This window comes from Alexandromys fortis, unplaced genomic scaffold (genome assembly GCF_014885135.2).
Source record: "Alexandromys fortis isolate MF-2015 unplaced genomic scaffold, M_Fortis_MF-2015_v1.1 scaffold_265, whole genome shotgun sequence".
Lineage (NCBI taxonomy): Eukaryota > Metazoa > Chordata > Mammalia > Rodentia > Cricetidae > Alexandromys > Alexandromys fortis.
In genome coordinates, this window is record NW_026068166.1 from 772251 (window position 1) to 791490 (window position 19240).

At 37.1% G+C, this 19240-nt stretch overlaps 1 protein-coding gene across 3 annotated transcripts in view; it reads left to right on the forward strand.

Annotated features, from left to right (window-relative positions):
• The window catches only part of Dmd (dystrophin), a 1091134-nt gene that overhangs the window by 752784 nt on the left and 319110 nt on the right, over positions 1 to 19240 (forward strand). For all 3 annotated transcript variants that reach the window (XM_050128228.1, XM_050128226.1, XM_050128227.1), the window contains exon 17: positions 8569 to 8715. In XM_050128228.1, coding sequence (XP_049984185.1) covers positions 8569 to 8715 — 147 coding nt within the window. The remainder of the gene's footprint in view (positions 1 to 8568; positions 8716 to 19240) is intronic.

A 19240-nucleotide genomic window follows, 5' to 3' on the forward strand; every position in this document is an offset into this window, starting at 1 on the left:
CAGTGTGTTGCCTATGTATAACCCTAGCAGCACAGACATTAAGGGCAACATTGAATAAATGGGACCTACTGAAACTGAGAAGCTTCTGCAAAGCAAAGGACACTGTCACTAAGACAAAAACGCAACCCACTGGGTTCACCTTCTTATTTAGCTTCTCTAGGATCACGAATTATAGGCTCAATGTCCTTTATTTATGGCTAGAAACCAAATATGAGTGAGTACATCCCATGTTCCTCTTTTTGGGTCTGGCTTACCTCACTCAGGATAGTGTTTTCTATTTCCATCCATTTGCATGCAAAATTCAAGAAGTCATTGTTTTTTACTGCTGAGTAGTACTCTAATATATATATTCCATCCTTTCTTCATCCGTTCTTCCATTGAAGGGCATCTAGGTTTTTTCCAGGTTCTGGCTATTACAAACAATGCTGCTATGAACATAGTTGAGCATATACTTTTGTTGTATGATAGGGCATCTCTTGGGTATATTCCCAAGATATTTTAAGAAGACGATTGCTATTGAAGAGTAAATATATGCTTTGGTCTTTGTTTTAAAAACACTGGGTTTGCCAGGCAGTGGTGGTGCACACCTTTAATTTCAGCACTTGGGAGGCAGAGGCAGTCAGATCTCTGTGAGTTTGAGGCCAGCCTGATCTACAAGAGCTAGTTCCAGGACAGGAACCAAAAAGCTACAGAGAAACCCTGTCTGAAAAAAAAAAAAACCCAATAAACAAAAACCCACTGGGTTTAAGTCTTAATGGAAGCCTCTAAGACATGGCAGATGAAGAATGTGCAGGCTGATAGAGGAGGACCACAAGTTCCCATCTGGGCTCTACAGTGAGGCTCGGTCTCACACTGCAGTCAATGCAAAAAGTAAAATGTTCAAAAGAAAATTTTATGTGTGGGTGTGGACTATTTTCAATAACATTAAAAGAGGAGAAAGATTCTTTCTCATTTGTAAAAACTGGTTCTATATTGCAAACTTAAAACATACAGCAGCCAATTTCTACTATTCTGGTATCACAAATTTGGAATCATGCTGTGTCTGAGATCAGTAAAAATATAATTACTGATAATTGCTTGGGAAATGAGTACATGAAATTTTCTTCATGTCAACAAACTTTACATTTATTTCTCTATTTGTTTAATTTAACCTTCCCTATGTTGTCCTGATTATGCTACATCTAGATCATTAGTTTTTATTCTGTTTTATTATTTATGTACTTATTCAGTTTGCTTGTCAAAAGCTATCATGCCCAAATATAAAAGTTTGCAATGGTCCTGAAAACTGAATGCAAGGGAGACAATGAAACCACATCATATTTTGCCTTCAGGCTACTAAAATAAAAAATGATACTGTGATGGAATACAATTGTAATTCTATTTTTTAATACACGCTTCTTTGGCATAATTTATTGTCAAGAGTGTCTCTACCAGAGAAATGTGGTACTAAAGACAGGGTTGAGCTCATGTAGCCTGTACACTGACTCATCTCTCATTGTTCTAGTCTGTCCTTCAAAATTTAGAAGAAACAAAGTATTCAACATTATGTAAAAGATAATACATCCATTTTGTTGAAGCTCTGAGCCAGCCTCATGGTGTTAGAAATGAGAGTTCGCATGAAAAAGATCTTGGGATGGGGAAATATGAAGAAAAAGGTGCCTCAGGTCATGGAGTACACCTAGTTAGATGAATTTAGTTGGTATATTGACTGCTGCCAGTGGTCCAGCCAGATTCCTTCACTGACCTGGTGTGCTCCTTCCCCTATATCTCTGAATGTTAAATGCTGAAGGCCCAGGATGCAATCCTTTTTCCAAAAAACATCCCTCAATCAAAAGGAATAATTTCTACCCATCTTGACTTTCTTAAAACTATGAGAGGTGAAAAAGAAAATAGTCTCTTTGTTTAGACATGTGTCCCACCACGGTCTAATTTGTACATCAAAGCTTCTGGGGATAAGCTCTCCAAATGGGACCATATCTGCTTTAGCTTTCCCGTCTCTCTTCCTGTTTCTCTCCCTCTCCTTCTCCCTTATCTAACTCTTTGCTTCCCTAAAGCCTGACCTACAACACTGGGCATCAAAAGCTATGCTTCGGCTCTACCCCACTTTTTCTAACATCCCGAATGTTTGGACTATACTTTTTCAGGATCTTGGTTCACAAACAGTTATTCAGTATGGTTTTCTTGTAGAGAAAAAATATAGTTAGTTACTCTTTCATTTCTTATGAACAGAGACATTTGTCATGCACAGAGATAATAATTATAAAAGCTTGGCCTTGGGTTTAAAACTAATATAGCTTATAGCTCTTACAACTTAAACTAACCCATTTCTATTAATCTGCATTCTGTCATGGTCTGCCCATCCTGCTTCCTCTGTGTCTCCTTGCATCTTTCCATATGCCTACATTTCTCCTCCTCTTCCTTTCTCTAACTGGAAATACAGCCTATACCTTCTGTCTAGTTTTGCCATTGAGCTTTTTATCAAACAAATCACAGCACTGTATCTTCACACAGTGCACAAATATCCCACAACAAATAAAGACACACACACACACACACACATATATATATATGCTGTTTACATATATAAGCTAAGCATATATATTATGTATATGGAGAGCTTATTGAGCAGCCCATTCTTCCCTTCTGGCTTATTTGTACAGCTACTCCTGTTTTAGCCTCTCTTACATTATCTTGGGCATCCACAATTGACACTTCTATTTTCTTTGTATCTACAAGCCTCATCTTGCCTTACTTTCCTCCTAATCCAGTTTAGATTCCACAGTCTGTATTTCAATCACATTCTGTCTAAAATTGAAACACCCTTATCCCTAAGTATTTGTGCCACAATCATCTGACAAAACCTTAAACACGGATCAACTGTTTTCTTCTTTCTCAAATGGAACATTGTTGGAAAAGGGAATTAGAACAGATTGATTCTGCTAAAACATTTTGATCCTCAGCCTCAAAAAGACTCTCTGTGCTATCTAGAAAACTCATTGCATTTCATGGGTCAACTCCCTCTCACAATCTCTTTCAAAACTGGTTTATATGACCCCCCTCACTTGATCTACATTCATCTTCAAATTCAGCAAATATTTATTACACACCATGAATACTATACCTACTCTGTTGCTCCACAATTTTACAGAATAAACAAAGGCTCTTGAAATAGAATTCTTGAGGCTAGGGAAAGGGCTCTGTGGGGAAGAACACTTGGTATAAAAACAAGAGGACCTGAGCTCAGATTCCCAGCACCCACACAGAAGCCAGACATGACACCATGTTCCTGTAACCAGAGTTCTGAGGAATAGAGTCAGGTAGGTACCAATGCCAAATATCATAGCCAAAATACTGACCTTCAGACTCAATGAGGGACCCCTTTCAAAAAATAGACAGACAATAATAAAAAAAAATCTTTCAACATCTTCATCTGGCCTCTATATGTACGTGTTTGGTTGAGCGAACATGCACACACACACACACTTCCTCCCGCCCTCCCTCAATTTATTCTTATCATCCAAAGTGACCTATGTCTTAGAGCAAATAGAATTTCTTAACTGTCAAATCAAAATTACTTCCTCACAAACATGTCTTTGATAAGAGACAATTCCTTTCTTTTTTTCACAATAGGTTGATGACTATAATTTCAAACATACTTGAAAAGTTTTTAACTACAAAAAGATAAACAAAAATATGACAGGTAATTTAACTTTTTAAAAAGAATAACTTGACATCAAATTTATATATCATTCTAAATCAGCAATTTTTATTTATAATTAAACATTTAATGAAGTGAAAATTTGACTTGCATCAAACTAGTCATAATAAAATTTGTCTTTGCTCTTTTATGGAAAGCATATTCCAGATGTTAAAGTCTTTCAAAGAAACCCAGAGTCTAATGGCTCCCTTCGATATTTTCTCACTTACAAGTTCCAAACTAGAATAAAACCTAGTGGAAGTCACATAATACATCATGCTGCTTAGAGTTAACTGTACTTTTTGACATTTTATGGGCAGTATTAATAATTTAAACATAAATTTAGGTATATAATATTAAAATCCCTAATAGTTGAAGTATATTCTAACTCAATGTTAAATCTCTTTAAATGATGTAGCGCCTGCATTCACACTTTACACAGTGGAATTAGTTCCTTTTCCTGTTACCATGAGAAAATACCCTGAAAAGAGGAAGAAAGATTTCTTTTTGGTTCACAGTTCAATGGTACATTCCACCATGACAAGGAATTCAAGGGAGCAGAAGCCAAAGGCAGCTCCTGGACTGCCACCTGATCAACGAATTTCTTCCTGTCAAAATTTTCAGCATTCAAGAGGCTAAGAAAGAGGAATTATGTTTTTCACACCAACATAGGCTGCATAATAATTTCTAGACTAGCCTGAAATACACAGAAATAGCCTGCCTCAATAGTAGTAGTAGTGATAGTAGTAGTAGTAGTAGTAGTAGTAGTAGTAGTAGTAGTAGTAGTAGTAGTAAATTGTGGATAAAAAGACATTTGAAAAGCTTCTGTGAGGTTGGTGAGATGTTTCTCCTGGTAAATAGACTTACCGCCAAACCTAGTAATAGTAACGGTTATAGAAAGTTACAAGTAGTAAATAATCTATAATAGCTGTTCCCTCTTCTGATTCGATTAAGAACTATAGTTGAGCAGTTAATACAAAAATAGAGTTAAATACAGATCAAAATAAAAACTTCGCTTAAACTTTTTAAATTTAAATAGTCACAAGTGTTTTGCTTGTGTGTGAAGATTCTTTGAGTGGACACACACTGATTGGGGTCCTCCACAAGGCCCACTGATAAAGCAATCTGTTTGATTTCCAGTTCTGGTTTCTTTAGTGTAGAGAGAAAGCATCAGAAAACATGGAGAGCATTCTGATCTCAGACATCTAAATTCTTAGAGTTGCTTCCCTAATTTTTGACTGGAGCCTTATCTACACTTACCTAACTGACAATGTTTACTTCTATTTTTCTTTGTGAAGCAAGTCTTGTAAAGTGCTTAGACCCCTTCTCATGCAACAGTAGCCTTTTTTTTCCTCTTAAAATGTTTCTTTGATTTTGGAGATTGCTAATTAAATTATGATTGTAGTATTGATGAGAGCAGGTTTGTAGACATGCATACAAAAGACAGCTGAAATGTACAAGCAACTAACAATCTGAACTAATGAGAGGAGAAGAAATAGCCACACACAGGTACTGCAAGCATTTTTACTTATTTGTAGATCACTTTAGGGATCGTCAGTTATCATTGGTACAGAGAAGGAAGCCAAATGTTACCACAGCACCCTAAGACGTAGAGTTTACCGAAGGAAAGAGGAATATTGTACAAGGAAAATGACTCTTGCCAACCCTAAACGGGAGGCGGGGAGGAGGCAGAAATTTTTAATAAAAAAATTAATAAAAAAAAAGGAAAATGAAATAGTAAAGAGGACTGGAGATTAATTTTCCTTCTTTTTAGCTTCAAATGATTCAGTATTAATTGTTCCTAGGGTTTGAAGAGAGAAAGTAAAAATTAAATTATTAGAATCAACACATTGGAACATGCCTACTACATATCAAAACGGAAACCTAAGCATGACATAACTTAGAACCTGAACACCTCACTTTTTCTTACAGAGAACCATGCTGGCACCTTGCCGTTTCCACAGTGGTTCCTGTTTCCCATTCAACCTCACATGTTTGTCTGTGATAATTAGTAATTTCTGTGGTAATCTAAAAGAATCTGGTTGCATTTCATAACCATCTTCATCCTTATCCAGGTTTTTCCGTTGACATTTCAGAAGTCTGTTTTCTAACCTTTACATTGCAGAATACAAAATAATTATGAACCATTCCCTTGAGAGACACAAATGTCCATATAAAGGAGTTAATGGCCTTTCTACCTGGGCACTTAGTGCCGATGCTTTTAAACAATGTATTTCTTCATAAGGAAATGGAATCACTTTTACTAGGAACTGCTGCAATTTCAGGGTGATTCCAATGTCATTCCACCAATACGTTGTGTAAAAATGTGTCTACTGCAGAAGGTTTTTAGATTTTTACATAGTAAGTAGCAAGCATTCCCCTGTTAACTTATACATTTCAGTACAGGTTACCCTGTTCTTCAGGTGTTAAGATCATCACTAATAGAATAAGACTTTCGCCTGCCCACAAGAAATTGTGTTTTTAGTATATTTTAAAAGCCACTTTTAAAAGCTGAAGGGGCTGGGTATGGTGGCACACACTTTTATTCTTTATGCTTGGAAGACAGCAGCAGGTAAATCTCTGTGACTTTAAAATCAGTCCAGTCTGCATGTTGACTTCCAGGCTAGCCAGGTTTATATACCGAGACTCTGTCTGAAAAATATTAAAACTGTCTAAGTCCTGATTTGCAGGATAAAGCAAGAGGGTTACTTTGCATTTGAAGTCCAGTTTGGGCTATAGGATGACCCTGTCCTAAACCTAAACGCTAAGTTCAAATTATTCCTCTGTTGATAACCGTCTCCCTCTTGGGAGTTATTTTTTTTTTTTTACTTTTTCTGAATAAATCTACATTTGCTCTGCTAAAAATCTTAATGATTATCTTGCTATATTTCATCTGAGTGCAATTTAGGAGTCTTCTATTCTCTGTAAATGGTATATGTTATTTGCCAGGTATTCAGGTTGATTTGAGGACAATGCCATCCTTGATTCGAAGGTAGAGACCAGCTTCCATTTGAAATCAAAAGAAATATAAGGGCTATAGATGTGGGTATTACAAACAATGTTTTTATACAAAAACAGTGAGCACCAGACAGGGAAATAATACCTCCCAGGTCAAGCAAGTCCAATAGGAAGTCAACTCAGTGATGCTGTCCTTGTGAACAGACATTACATTACATAAACTGTTCTCCTAAGTGAGGGAGTTTGTTCCTTAGATGTCATTCGTTGGAACATTTGGTTGTCATGCATCATGTTAAAGATCCATAAATGCCAACTCAATGGGGTAGCTATGATGCATGATATTCTCCTCTGCATATCTGCATAGTGTTCTGTTCAATAGATCCTCATGATGCATCACATCAGAGACACCTGCTTTCAAACTTCAGAAACAGTCAAAATCCCCATGGGAGCCTTCCAAAGTCTCTGCAACAAGGACTAAAATACCATGAGAGCAGAAAGTCATCCTAGGCTGACAAAATACCTTCCTCCCTAAATAAAAGTATTTATCATGTAGTAGGTACAAAGGATGAATGTACTCGCATGATTTAGTTTATCTTCTCATTGTAAAAAGTAAAGAACCCCTTGCTGCTTGAAACATGGGATTTAGAATCTAGCAGCATTCTACTGGTCATGTCACGTTGTCATTCCAGATTTTGTGTCGAGTAACATAATGTGGTAATTAAGAATATGCACTCTGAAGAAAACAAGTCCAAATATGTATCCCAGGTTACAACATTTTTACCCATAGAATTTCGGCACAATTTAAGACCTGCAAGTTTAGTTTCTCAAAGGTAAAATGAGGATGCTCCAAGTACCCGTCTCATAGAGACAGATTAATGTATGTGTGGGTGATGCTTATCACGGCATCATGTACCAAGGAACTGGAACACGATGCTTAACACTAATGCATCCTAGTGTGATAGCCTATCTGAGCTTCTAATAAAGAAGAAAGTACCATAAATGAGTGATAACAAACAATAGAAATCTAGTTCTGTCACATTTGGGGGTGAAGATGTCCAAGTTTAAGTGACTAGCAAATATGTCTGGTAACTATTGCCTCTTGCTACTTCCTCACCTAATCAAAGAAAGGGGCTAGCTTCATGTCTGAGGATTCTTTGAGAGGGACACTGTCTTGGCTACAATTTATTGCTGCAACAGAATGCCATGACCAAGGGCAACTTCCAGAAGTAGTTTATTGGGTGCTTAAAGTTTCTGAGGCGCTGGGAGGTGGTGGCACACGCCTTTAATCCCAGCACTCGGGAGGCAGAGGCAGGCGAATCTCTGGGAGTCCGAGGCCAGTCTGGTTTACAAGAGCTAGTTCCGGGACAGGCACCAAAGCTACAGAGAAACCCTGTCTCAAAAAAAAAAAGTTTCTGAGGGCAAGCCTATGACCATCATTGCTGGTCACATGGCAGCAGGAACGTATAGTCCTGGAACAGTAGCTGAGAGATTGCATCCCATCTGCAAAAACAGAGTCGGAGAGAGCTATCTGGGAATGGGATGGTCTATGGAAACCTCAAAGCCCAACCCCATGGACACACCTTCTCCAACAAGACCTCCTAATCTGCCTCAAGCAGTTCCACCAACTGAGGGCCAAGCATTCAAATATATGCGTCTCTAGCGGCCATTCTCATCCAAAGCACCACAGGCACTGATTTCAAAATTCACATTTCAATCAGGCCTATTCCCTAATATTGCCAGAGAGCTTACAGTCTATATGCACTAGTGATATTATTTTTAGCTTTTTAACAAATGAACACTTTCAGATGGTAGAGTGAACATCATTGACATTACACCCAAAACAGAGTAAGATGTCTTACAGTTCCAAGATGTCTAGAAATCTTTGATTTATTTTTTTATCTTCTAATTCATAGATACTTCGGGGAGAAATTGCACCTCTTAAAGAGAATGTCAATCATGTCAATGACCTTGCTCGCCAACTTACCACTTTGAGCATTCAGCTCTCACCTTATAACCTCAGCACTCTGGAAGATCTGAACACCCGATGGAAGCTTCTGCAGGTAGGCATGCATGCTCTGGCCTCCTTGGCATAGGATAATGACGTGTACATAAAATTTGTTTGTAAGGAGCAACAAAGGTTATTCCCTTTTCCACGCATAATGATGTATCCTCTTAATTTCAGCACGTCAAGGTGGAGCCAGGCAAATCTCTGTGAATTTCTGGCCAGCCTGTTCTACATAGCAAGTTCCAGCCTAGCCAGGGCTGTATAGCAAGAACCTGTTTCAAAAGAGTATTCATTTGATGTTCATAATAACAAGATGCTTCGTATTGCTTGATAAGTCCTAATGTTACTAAACCCAATTTCAGATATGTCCGAGAGCTGGAGCCAGTATGGCTTGTAATCGCATGAATGACAGTGGTGAACCACAATGGAGGCACTGAATTGCTAGTGGACAATTCATTTGTGCTGGTATTGCTAGAATTCTGAAAACATCCTTTCCTTTGCAATTCTAACTGAAACAAGAGTCAATAGTATGGTATTAAATTGTCTTACGAACAAGTATCACTATCATCAATCCACACATAGAAGTAGGTTTTTTATAGATTTGTATAGTAAATATAGGGAATAGGTATGTGTCCCAGGTGTCATTTACTTGCTGTGGCATCTTAGACAGTTTAGTGAATCTTTCTGTGTTTTAGTCTTTCCTCTAGAAGACAAGATAATATAAGTTTCTACATTGGTGATTTTTGTTATGATAAATATTTCACAGCAATAAGTAAAATTAGTCATTGGAACAGAACTTGGGCTACAGTACCCTATACATTCTCGATCTCAGTGTTATTACAGTTTTTACTATGATTATAATACATAGATTTGGGGATCTGATTGATTAGCTGTGTGTCCTTTGTGTCATTTTACCTCTGTGGTTGTTAGTACCTTCATCTCCAACATAGGTACAATAATGTTGAATGAGCTGATTCACATAGTTTTTAGAATAGCATTGGTCTTTACAACAGGAACATAGAAATGGCTATAGAGGTAATGTATATTTCCTCTACAAAGGATGCTGTGTTATGCCTCCAAACTATAAAACTTGTTTAGTCATAAAATTAGAGACTCATTTTTCCTTTTCCAATTTCACAGGATACAGATTGTACACTCCTGAGACTAGAAAGAAAACTAGGTTTGAAAGAATTTAGTGTCAAAGTTTTAATAGGGAAAAATGATAAGCCAGGTTATTCTGTCACCAATGGTCTATTTGAGAGTGTGATTGAAAGTCCAGTTGAAGAATTACTAGACCATTATTAAAAAATAAGTTTCAAATTCCAGACCCCCTGAGATCTTATATAATTTAATTCTTGTATGATGAATTATCTTAAGATATTTGTGTCATTGACTAAGGCGAAACAATACCAGTAAACAACTCTGTGCCTCTATATGTCCATTGACCCCATGATAGCTCAGTACTATTAAAAACCTTATCAGTTTCATCCTTAAAATATCTTTCATTTAAAGCATATATAATTAAATTAATGAGTGACCAAAGGCAACCAGTGGTCAAATTTGTACTAGTCAAGCACTCTTAGAACAAATTTTCAATTTTCTTGTAAAACGTTGAGTGCTACATTTGTGTTTCAGAATGTAGTACTCGATTTGTGACAGCTACTTGCAAATTTATGACTGAGGTCAAAAGACTATGAAAGATAGGAAAATCTCTTGCAAATCAATACTACACCCTTTAATTCTAGCATTTGAGAGGCAGAGGTAGACAGTCTCTGTAAATTCAAGGCCAGTCTGGTATACATTGTGATCTTTCTGGACAGCCAGAGCTACAGCTGAGACTCTTGTCTCAAAAATAAAAAGCAAACAAATAATCAATGCTATGTGAGTTTGAGAATGTAAATAAGTAGTAGAATGCTTACCCGGAATGCCCTGAGTTATAGCCACAGCACTACAAAAAAGACTTTATGATCCAGTCTAGTTATACTATTTATTTATTTGTAAAACATGTATTAATGGTTTAATTCTTGCACAAGGACTTGATTGTAATCCCATGCAGATATACGGCAGGAGATGGTGGGCTATAGCAAACAATCGTACAGTCTTCAGTGGGTTAATATGTAAACATCCCTAAACTATAATTCTTACTTTTTTTGAAATTAAACATAACAGTTTGTCTAAGGCTACCTCCAGTTCCTTTCTATGATCCTTTATCTGGATAACAGGAAGAGAGCATACATAATAAAACTCAGTTTAGAACCAATGATGATGCTTCTTTTATTCATATCGTAACATATATATATATATATATATATATATATATATGTGGCTAGCTGCAATTGCAATACTTCTTCCATAACTCTAAACCTGTTATCTGGAGGCCATATAGACGTAGACTTCTCATATTAAATAACTTAGTCAATTTTTGGCTCGTGCTTCTCTTGTAAGTTGAAAATTTAATTCCTTTATTTTTGAGCAATCACCTTAAAGATATCCATAGAAAATTTTTCTAGCAGAAAGATGATGAGCCCTTGATTTCCGTTCACAAGAAACTGAGTGAAGTCAATCACATACTTCATTTATTTTGACCATTATTCTAACCAATCTGCTACATAATCATAGCTAGTTATAACAGTGAGTCATTTTTCAGAAAGGGAACAAGGCAAATAAAGATAACTGTCCAGGTTAATGAGACTTCATGAGTTCAGTCTCTCTGACATTTAAAGGAAGCCTAATCTCTGTTGATTATTGCCAGGAAGTGTGTCACGCTTCATTTCTGTTGCTCATCGGTGTCATAGCTGAGTGGGACTGTTGGTTGCATCCTTTCTTTGGAAGTTTGAGTGGAAAATTTGGTGCCCTGCAATCTTGTTCTCAGGGTGCAGAGGGTTTCAGATCATTACAGATCAGGTTCTCCAAGTCTTATGTCTAAAGTGTCTTCTGAGAACAGGAGAAATGGTCTTCCTCAGGGAAGATTCCTCAGTTGGTTATCTAATACCAAGTCCTCAGCCCTGAGATCAAATACATAAAAGTAATATTAGGGGGATTTAGGAAATTGCATTAATGTGTTTAGGAATATATACTTATGTGTGTGTGCTGTGTGTATGTGTGGGTGACAATATTAAAGAGTGCATACATTTTGAGAGGACAAGTTGGGAATAAAATGAATTGGAAGGGTTGGAGAGATGGAAGGAGAAAGTGATATAATTATATAAAATTTTCAAAAAATAAAATAAAACAGTGCACATTGTAAAAGTGGATATTGCTATCAAAAGATTGCATTCATTTGTGGAATGAAGAACTCAGTTATATTATGTGTATTCTACATTTAAAAGAATGCATGTAAAATTAGGGCATTAGCTAGCTTCTCTGCTGAAAAGCTTGCATTACCGTCATGATAGCCGCGTAAGTATACAAAACAAAGAATTTAATCACTTATGGTGCTTTATCTGTTGACAAATACTGCATTAAAACTAGGTACAAGTTCACATTTCTTTCTGGTAAGACAAAGAAAAGGTGAAAACACAGCAGAAGTAGTAGAAAGGCATATATAGATGTGAGAAAAGGAAAGAAGTCCTAAATTTGAGACAAGTGATGCAAGAGAAGGAGTGGAATTACATGCTGTCTGACTTTACCTTTCTTGACATCAGACTATCCTGGGTTTAGTTACCTGACAAATTCATTTTGCTTCAGAAAGAAAGCCATACTTGTATGTCAGCTGTATATAAGATCAGTGAAAATGGTTGAGGCATATAAGACAGACAAGTGTGACCATCAATAGCAGGATAAGATCTAGTCATAATTTACCTCGACATAGAAATAGTGAATAAAGAGGCTTCCGAATTTATTTGGACGCCAGAAATAGAAGTAGAAGACATCCATTTCCTTGTTTCAGATTTTCTTTTGGCATGAAATCCTGTGTCCTCCCTCCCAGTGTGCATTGGTACTACGTGGACCATTCTCGGGGTGTTAAAGGTGTTGCTTTATTAAGCGTCCTCAGATACATCTTCACAATCTTTGCAGCATTCTTCTTTCTGTGTTATAAGTACGTGTTATGACTATTCACTTTCATAAGCAAGGAAACTGAGACCTACAAACCTGACATGACTGCAGTCACATCCTGTGTAAGGTGTCACAAGATCTGAATCTGATCCTCAGAACTGTCCTGTCATATTTCCTTGCCTTAAAGGCCCATTAAATTTGGGATTAACCAAGTCATACTCTAAATCTGGTTTGGACAAGGTGCGAAATGCTTGATTTATTTTTCAAACCAACTCTCTTTATAAAACAATTTTTGGATACAATAAGGTTGAAAGCTGCTTTTAACAAACCAATGGATTAAAACCAGTTCTGTGTACCCTTCAAAATCACACTTCTTTCAAATCGAAAATTTGAAAGCAAGCTATTCCTTGTTGCCTTTACAACTTAGCAGCTACATTAAAATTGAATCGAAGTTATTTTAATAAGTCAGCTCTTAAAGTAAAACCAATCCTCATATTTAATCAAGTACAAATGTGTATCAAAAGTCAAAAGGAAAGAAAGTTAAAACAAGAATCCTTTTCAATTTTGAAGTAATGCACAGACATTGAATGGCATGGCCATTTTCCTTCTTCATCATGAAAGGGAGTAGTCTACAATCTCTGCACTCAGGAATAAATCCATGCATGACAACGAAAGGATGAAAATACACTCTTACATAAAGAATATATGCTATATTAAACATAAGGTATTATAGACTTGAAAACATGTTGAATTAAATATTATTAAGGCATTTCTAGGCACAAAGTTCTTTCAATATGTTAAAGAACTTTTAACCGGTAATGGTGTATATTTTAAATGATTTGCTCACGTTCCTCTGATAACACACATACATAGTTGTTCTCCTCCTGCACACCACTGTAGTCATGTTCTAGGAACATTCTAGGCACTCGCATCCTGCATTGCCATGTGTGCTTTCATTCCTTCATTTTTTTTTCATTGGATTACCTCCAAGTAAGCATACTATATACTGAGGAGTCATGGTCATAATCCTACTTGGTCGATAATAGACCAAAAAGTCCTTTCATACATACAAAAACATGTGTGTTCTGTTATTCTCCCAGGATAGTCCATTGTCTTTCAACTTCTCCATGCCATAAACATGCAGGAATACTTGAGTGGCTTCATTTGTTCAGTGACACTAAACAAATTATTGAAATTTCAAAAATGAAATCCAGGCTGGGGAAATAGGTCAGTGGCTGTTTTTGCTTTCTATGTGGATGTGACAACATGAATTCAGATACCTACAACCTGTATAAAGACCTGACACAATAACAATTATCTGAAATTCCATCTCATCTAAGACAAGATGGGAGTTGGAAACAAAGCGCATGTGCAGAAGCAGGCAGGCCAATAAGCCTCATATATCTAGGGGCAAAAACCAAGAGATCTTGTCTCAAAGTGGAAGATCATGTCTCACACCCAAGGTTGGACTCTTATTTCTATATATGTGTTACGTCACTCAAACATCCACATGGGCACCCCAAAATATGTACACATATGCACACAAGTCACACACACAAACTCACACACACAACTCAATTAACTAAAATGTATGCTTATTTGGGGTGACATAGATTTTCAAAGTTTATCTTCTTTCTCTGTGTGTTCTTCCTTATCATCATTGGATATGTTGGCAGATCTTAACATTTTCCCCACACTTTTCTGTAATAATTTTATACTAATTTGTTTGCATTGTGGAGTCTTTTCTAAGCAGGGAGCCTAGATGAGCTGCACCATCTGCTCTTGCTAATGGCATAAACCCTGTTGCTTTGAACTTAAACTGAGAATGCCCAGCCTGCTCACTTCAGCATCGCTAAGGAGCAATTCTACTACTAGATCTGCCTAGTGTATCCGTCTTTGATTTATTTCTTTAGCAACACCTAAAACGGTTTAAGATTGAACCAGAGAACACAATCTGAGAGTATTCTCCATGGAAATATAATTTTCTGTATCCGTGGTTCTCAAAATTTAGTGAGCATCATAATTACTCGGAAGGCTAATTAAAACAATTTGCTCGGTCCCCTCATCCAAAGTTTTGAATTGACTAGGACTTTGGTGGAATTCGAGATTCGGCATTCCTAACAAAATCCCAAATGAGGTTGGTATTGCTGTTCCAGGGACCATACTTTGAGAACCATTGTCCTACATTTAGCACATGTCAGGTAGTCAAGCTTAAGATGTGAAAATAAATGTATGTCTTCAAAATGTTAGACACCTTGAGCGTTTCAACTCTAACTAGAGAGGTTAAGCATAGCATCAGGGAGAAAGTTCTGTGCTATAGAAGTAGGAGTACCATGGAACCATGGAGACCAGGCACTTAACTTTCCTTTGGACTGGAGGAGGAAGGTAAAGAGAGACTTGAACAACACAGGGAATCTTTTAATAAAGAACAAGCAACATTATCTGCTAATGAATGAGCTTATATTTACTCTGTTTCACACTGGACTGTCTAAACTACGTTTTCCAATATGGTAGCATATCAAGCTGTTGGAACCTTGAATTCATCCAGTCCACCTAGGGACATGTTACAGTGTTACACACATTAAGTTTTCAAGGACTTTGTACAAAAATTGAAATTTCTAAAATGTATTTTGTACTGATTACATGTAGAACTGAGAATATTTTACATATTTCATTATTTAAATTATGTCATCATAAAGTATTTACCTCATTTATTCTTTATGATTATTCAAATTTGGATAGTTCTCTTTAATATGGAGTCTGTACACCATGTCAAACAGAACAACTGACAATGTTGTTTCCTTTGACACTTTAAATGTGCTTATTAGAACGTTTAATATTACTTATGTAGCATTCACTCTCATTGCAGTGGACAACACTGGTCTACAAAATAGTTTTCACAACCTGGGTAAATAGAAGTTTTAGAGCCAAAGTTTACACTTCAGCAGTCTCAATAAGCCAGGCTTAATATCCAGACCCGTACGAAAGAGAAAAGGAATGGTGATTTTTTTTTTCAGTGTGACTACATTTGGAAGAAGAACAAATATAGGGGTACAGTGACCCTCAGTCCTTCTTCTGGCTACAGTAGTTTTAAGTTTCAATAGAGAGGTATGCACAATTAAGCCAGTCTGATTAAGGTGTAATTCCATCCATCATTGTCTCTTCTTTGGTCCTAGAAGATGATAAAAAAAAAAAAGTCCTTCTTGCAAATTTATTTGGAAAAGTTCTTGGGGGAATAGTTGGTTTGCAAGAGATAATTACATCTATTTCAGAAGTGGAGAAGATGTCCTGTGAGGTTCTAGTGTTCTGGAAATGTGAGGAGACTCATCTGGAAAGATTACTAATAATTGTTAGGGAAAAATCCTAACATGGACGGCTCGGCCGGTGCAAAGAAATCCAATTAGGTCAGCTTAAAGCGAATTAAATGCCCATGTTTTATTAAGTAGCGGCGCTCTCAGGTGGCCTAGAGCATGGCAGGGGAAACAGAAGAGCAGGGAGCACTGCAAACCCGGAACCTTGTGTTCTTCCATTGGGAGACCACACAAATACCCTGTGGGAGTGGTCCTGACCCTCCCCTGGGGAGGAGTCAAGACCTGGCATGCTGGGATTTGGAGTCCAGACCAATGCAACTCCCAGGCTAGGGGGCTGGGGTTATGCTCCTGACTTAACAATAATAAATTAGGGCTTGAATGAGAAATCTCCTTGATAGGCTCAGGGGTCTGAACACTTGGTCCCCAGTTGGTGATGCAGTTTAGAGAGGATATGCTAGAGGAAGTATGCCACTGGCTTTGAGAGTTCATAACTTCAACCCATTTCCAGTTCACTGACTGTTTTTTGTTAGCAGTGGAAGATGTGAATCTTCTTGCTCCAGACACCTGCTGCCATGCCCTACCCCCAATATGGATTCTTCCCCTGGTATCATGAACACAAATAAACTCTTCTTTAAGTTGCCTAGACCATGGTGTTTTATCACAGGAATAGAAAAGTAATTAATAAAACCTACTTTTGTGCTTTGAGCCAAAGGAGACAAAAGGATACAAAATGAAATTACTGTTGCTGGGATTTCATTCCTGATTGTGGTTACTCAGTAGTCCCAAGTGAGGAGTCAAAGCTTTCCTGTGAAAGCCACCAATTGTCCCTTTCACTAGCAGGGCTAAAAGTCACCTAGAGAAATAATGAGAACACCCACCAGAGACTCAGTTCATCTTCCAAGAACTCCGTGATTCTGTATTTCTCTGAGGCTTTCAGGGGATACTGTTTCTCTGTGACCATGGATAGCAAAATCCCTCTCAAACTATGGATTATTTAATTTTACAGAGAAGCATAAAAATATATTTTGACATCAAGTGGTGCCTGTATCTTGAATATAAAATTGTCTTACTCATATACCACTCTTTATGAAGAAAGCACTCGTGTTACTAACACAAATTTTAAGCAGCTTCTCACTTTTTATCTATTTAAAGATGCTAAATGATGCTTCTGTAATGTGATGATCCTGCTATCTTGAGAATGTTAGCGAAGGATTTTCATGGTTAACAAAAAATGAAAGCTATCCTTCCACCTCAACTATCGAAACAATATGTAAGAAAAATAGCCCCGATACATTCTAACTGATAGTTTGCTCTTCTAAATGATTTGGATTGCAGAGGCAAGCCTGGTGCGCCTGCTGACAGTTTTAAAAATGTTGACGGTAAAGGAAATGAAAAGAACAAAGAAGACGGAAGAATGTGTTTGTTTTAGAAAAGGTTAGGTCAGGAAGGATTTGTTGGTATTAAGAGCAGAATGACCCATGAAAAAAAAGGACAATTACTAGGAAAACATCTTTTCAGTAAAGAGATAACAATCCTTTATGCTTGACCTCAACTTTGTTAAAGAAAAAAAAACAGGAAGAATTGAACAAGACCCTTTAAAGAGCTAAAGAAGGGTGTAAATCTGAACATTTAGGAGAATGACATGCCGAGGTCAAGGCGCATGGTCAAGCTTCAGAACGTGTGTTTTCTAAAGCTTTTACAAGTACTATACTTTATTCAAGAGGAACCTGCTGTTGAAATTGGTCAGGTATCCTCGAAAGTAATGCAGCACATATGTTCCAGAATCTGCCCTATGTGTGCTAAAAGAAGACCTGATTCTCAACATCATTCTCCATATTGTCTCTAAAGCCTTGGGATATGTGAGACTTTAGGGCTGAAAATGAATGATTTAGCAGGAAGTGTGACAAAAATTAAATTGCGTGAAGGACGAATGAGGAAAAAAAAACATCGGCAATCAAAGAAATCTTCGTGGAGCTGTAGAGAATGAAAGGCAGATTCATTTTCTTAAAGAAATTTTGTAGTGTGAACCTGAATCATTATGGAGTGTTAGTTAGAACACTTGATGACTTAGATCTTTATGCATACTATTTAATGTCTAATTTATTTTAATCAAGAATTCATTTTGCTAATTCTGAAATTAGTGATTACAGTAATAAGCGTTCTGTTATTATTTTAAGTAAAACATGTCCCTATTAAATATATTTACACAGCAAATTCATTTCCTTATGCATTTATGTTCTACATTCCTGACGTCTTAAATTCCTTATTAAAAGTTTTATATATGCATATGTATATACGTATGGGGCTGTATTTCTGAGTACATAAACTTTCAATTGTGTCCCTCTCTGTCACTTGGTTCCTAGCTGATGCTTGCCCTTGACTTTAATTTCTCAGTGCTTGAATTTATTCTTTGTGCCCTTCTCTCTGCAGTCTGACCTTTTCTGTCCTGGAGTTTGACCCCAGCTGCCCTTTCTTCTACATTTGTTTGCCCTGGTTGTTTTCCTCATGGCTTTTCCCATCCCCACTGCCCTGCTGTGTGGGAAACACTCCACCAGCAGCTGCTCCCAGTTCCCATGCTACGTCATGGCCAACACTCAAAGAGCTGCTGTTCTCACACTTCCACTAGCAAGACACCCCCGCCTCCGCCTCCACTGCGCATTCCTAGGGAAAGGAGAAAGGGGCCTTTTTCAGGCCACATGAATAGCTGCGTGTTAAAGGCAACTCTGTTGGGAGGGTAGAGAGAAGCTTGCAAAATTCAGAAGTGCTATTTTGGAAGATAAATGCCACGAAGTGGAGTCCCAATTATTATAATTGATGCTACTTCTTTATTTTTTTAAATATTCTACAATGACCTTAAAATAATGATTTTATGGCATAAATCATCCCATTGCTTAATGTATCAATTTAATAAGGTACTAACAATATACTGCAAAATAGTAATAAAATGAATTAGAAAATGATTATTATATTAGAAATAGAGCTTTTAAACAGTCATGCTTATTTGGCCAATGAATTATCACATTATAAATTAGAAAAAATTGTTGCTAATATTATGCATTATTGAAATTAGTAATGAGCAAATACCAGGCACTACGGCAAGCCACTTTCTCATCTGAACACTTTTACTTACGCTAGTGTCTCTATGTCTCACAATGAGTCTATGGTGTGCCTACTGTTCTGATCCTGATTTTAGAATTGAAAAACAGGGTAACTTGTCAAACTCCGTAAGTGGAAGAGTCAGGATATGAATCCAGGGAATCTGGCTGGTGAGCC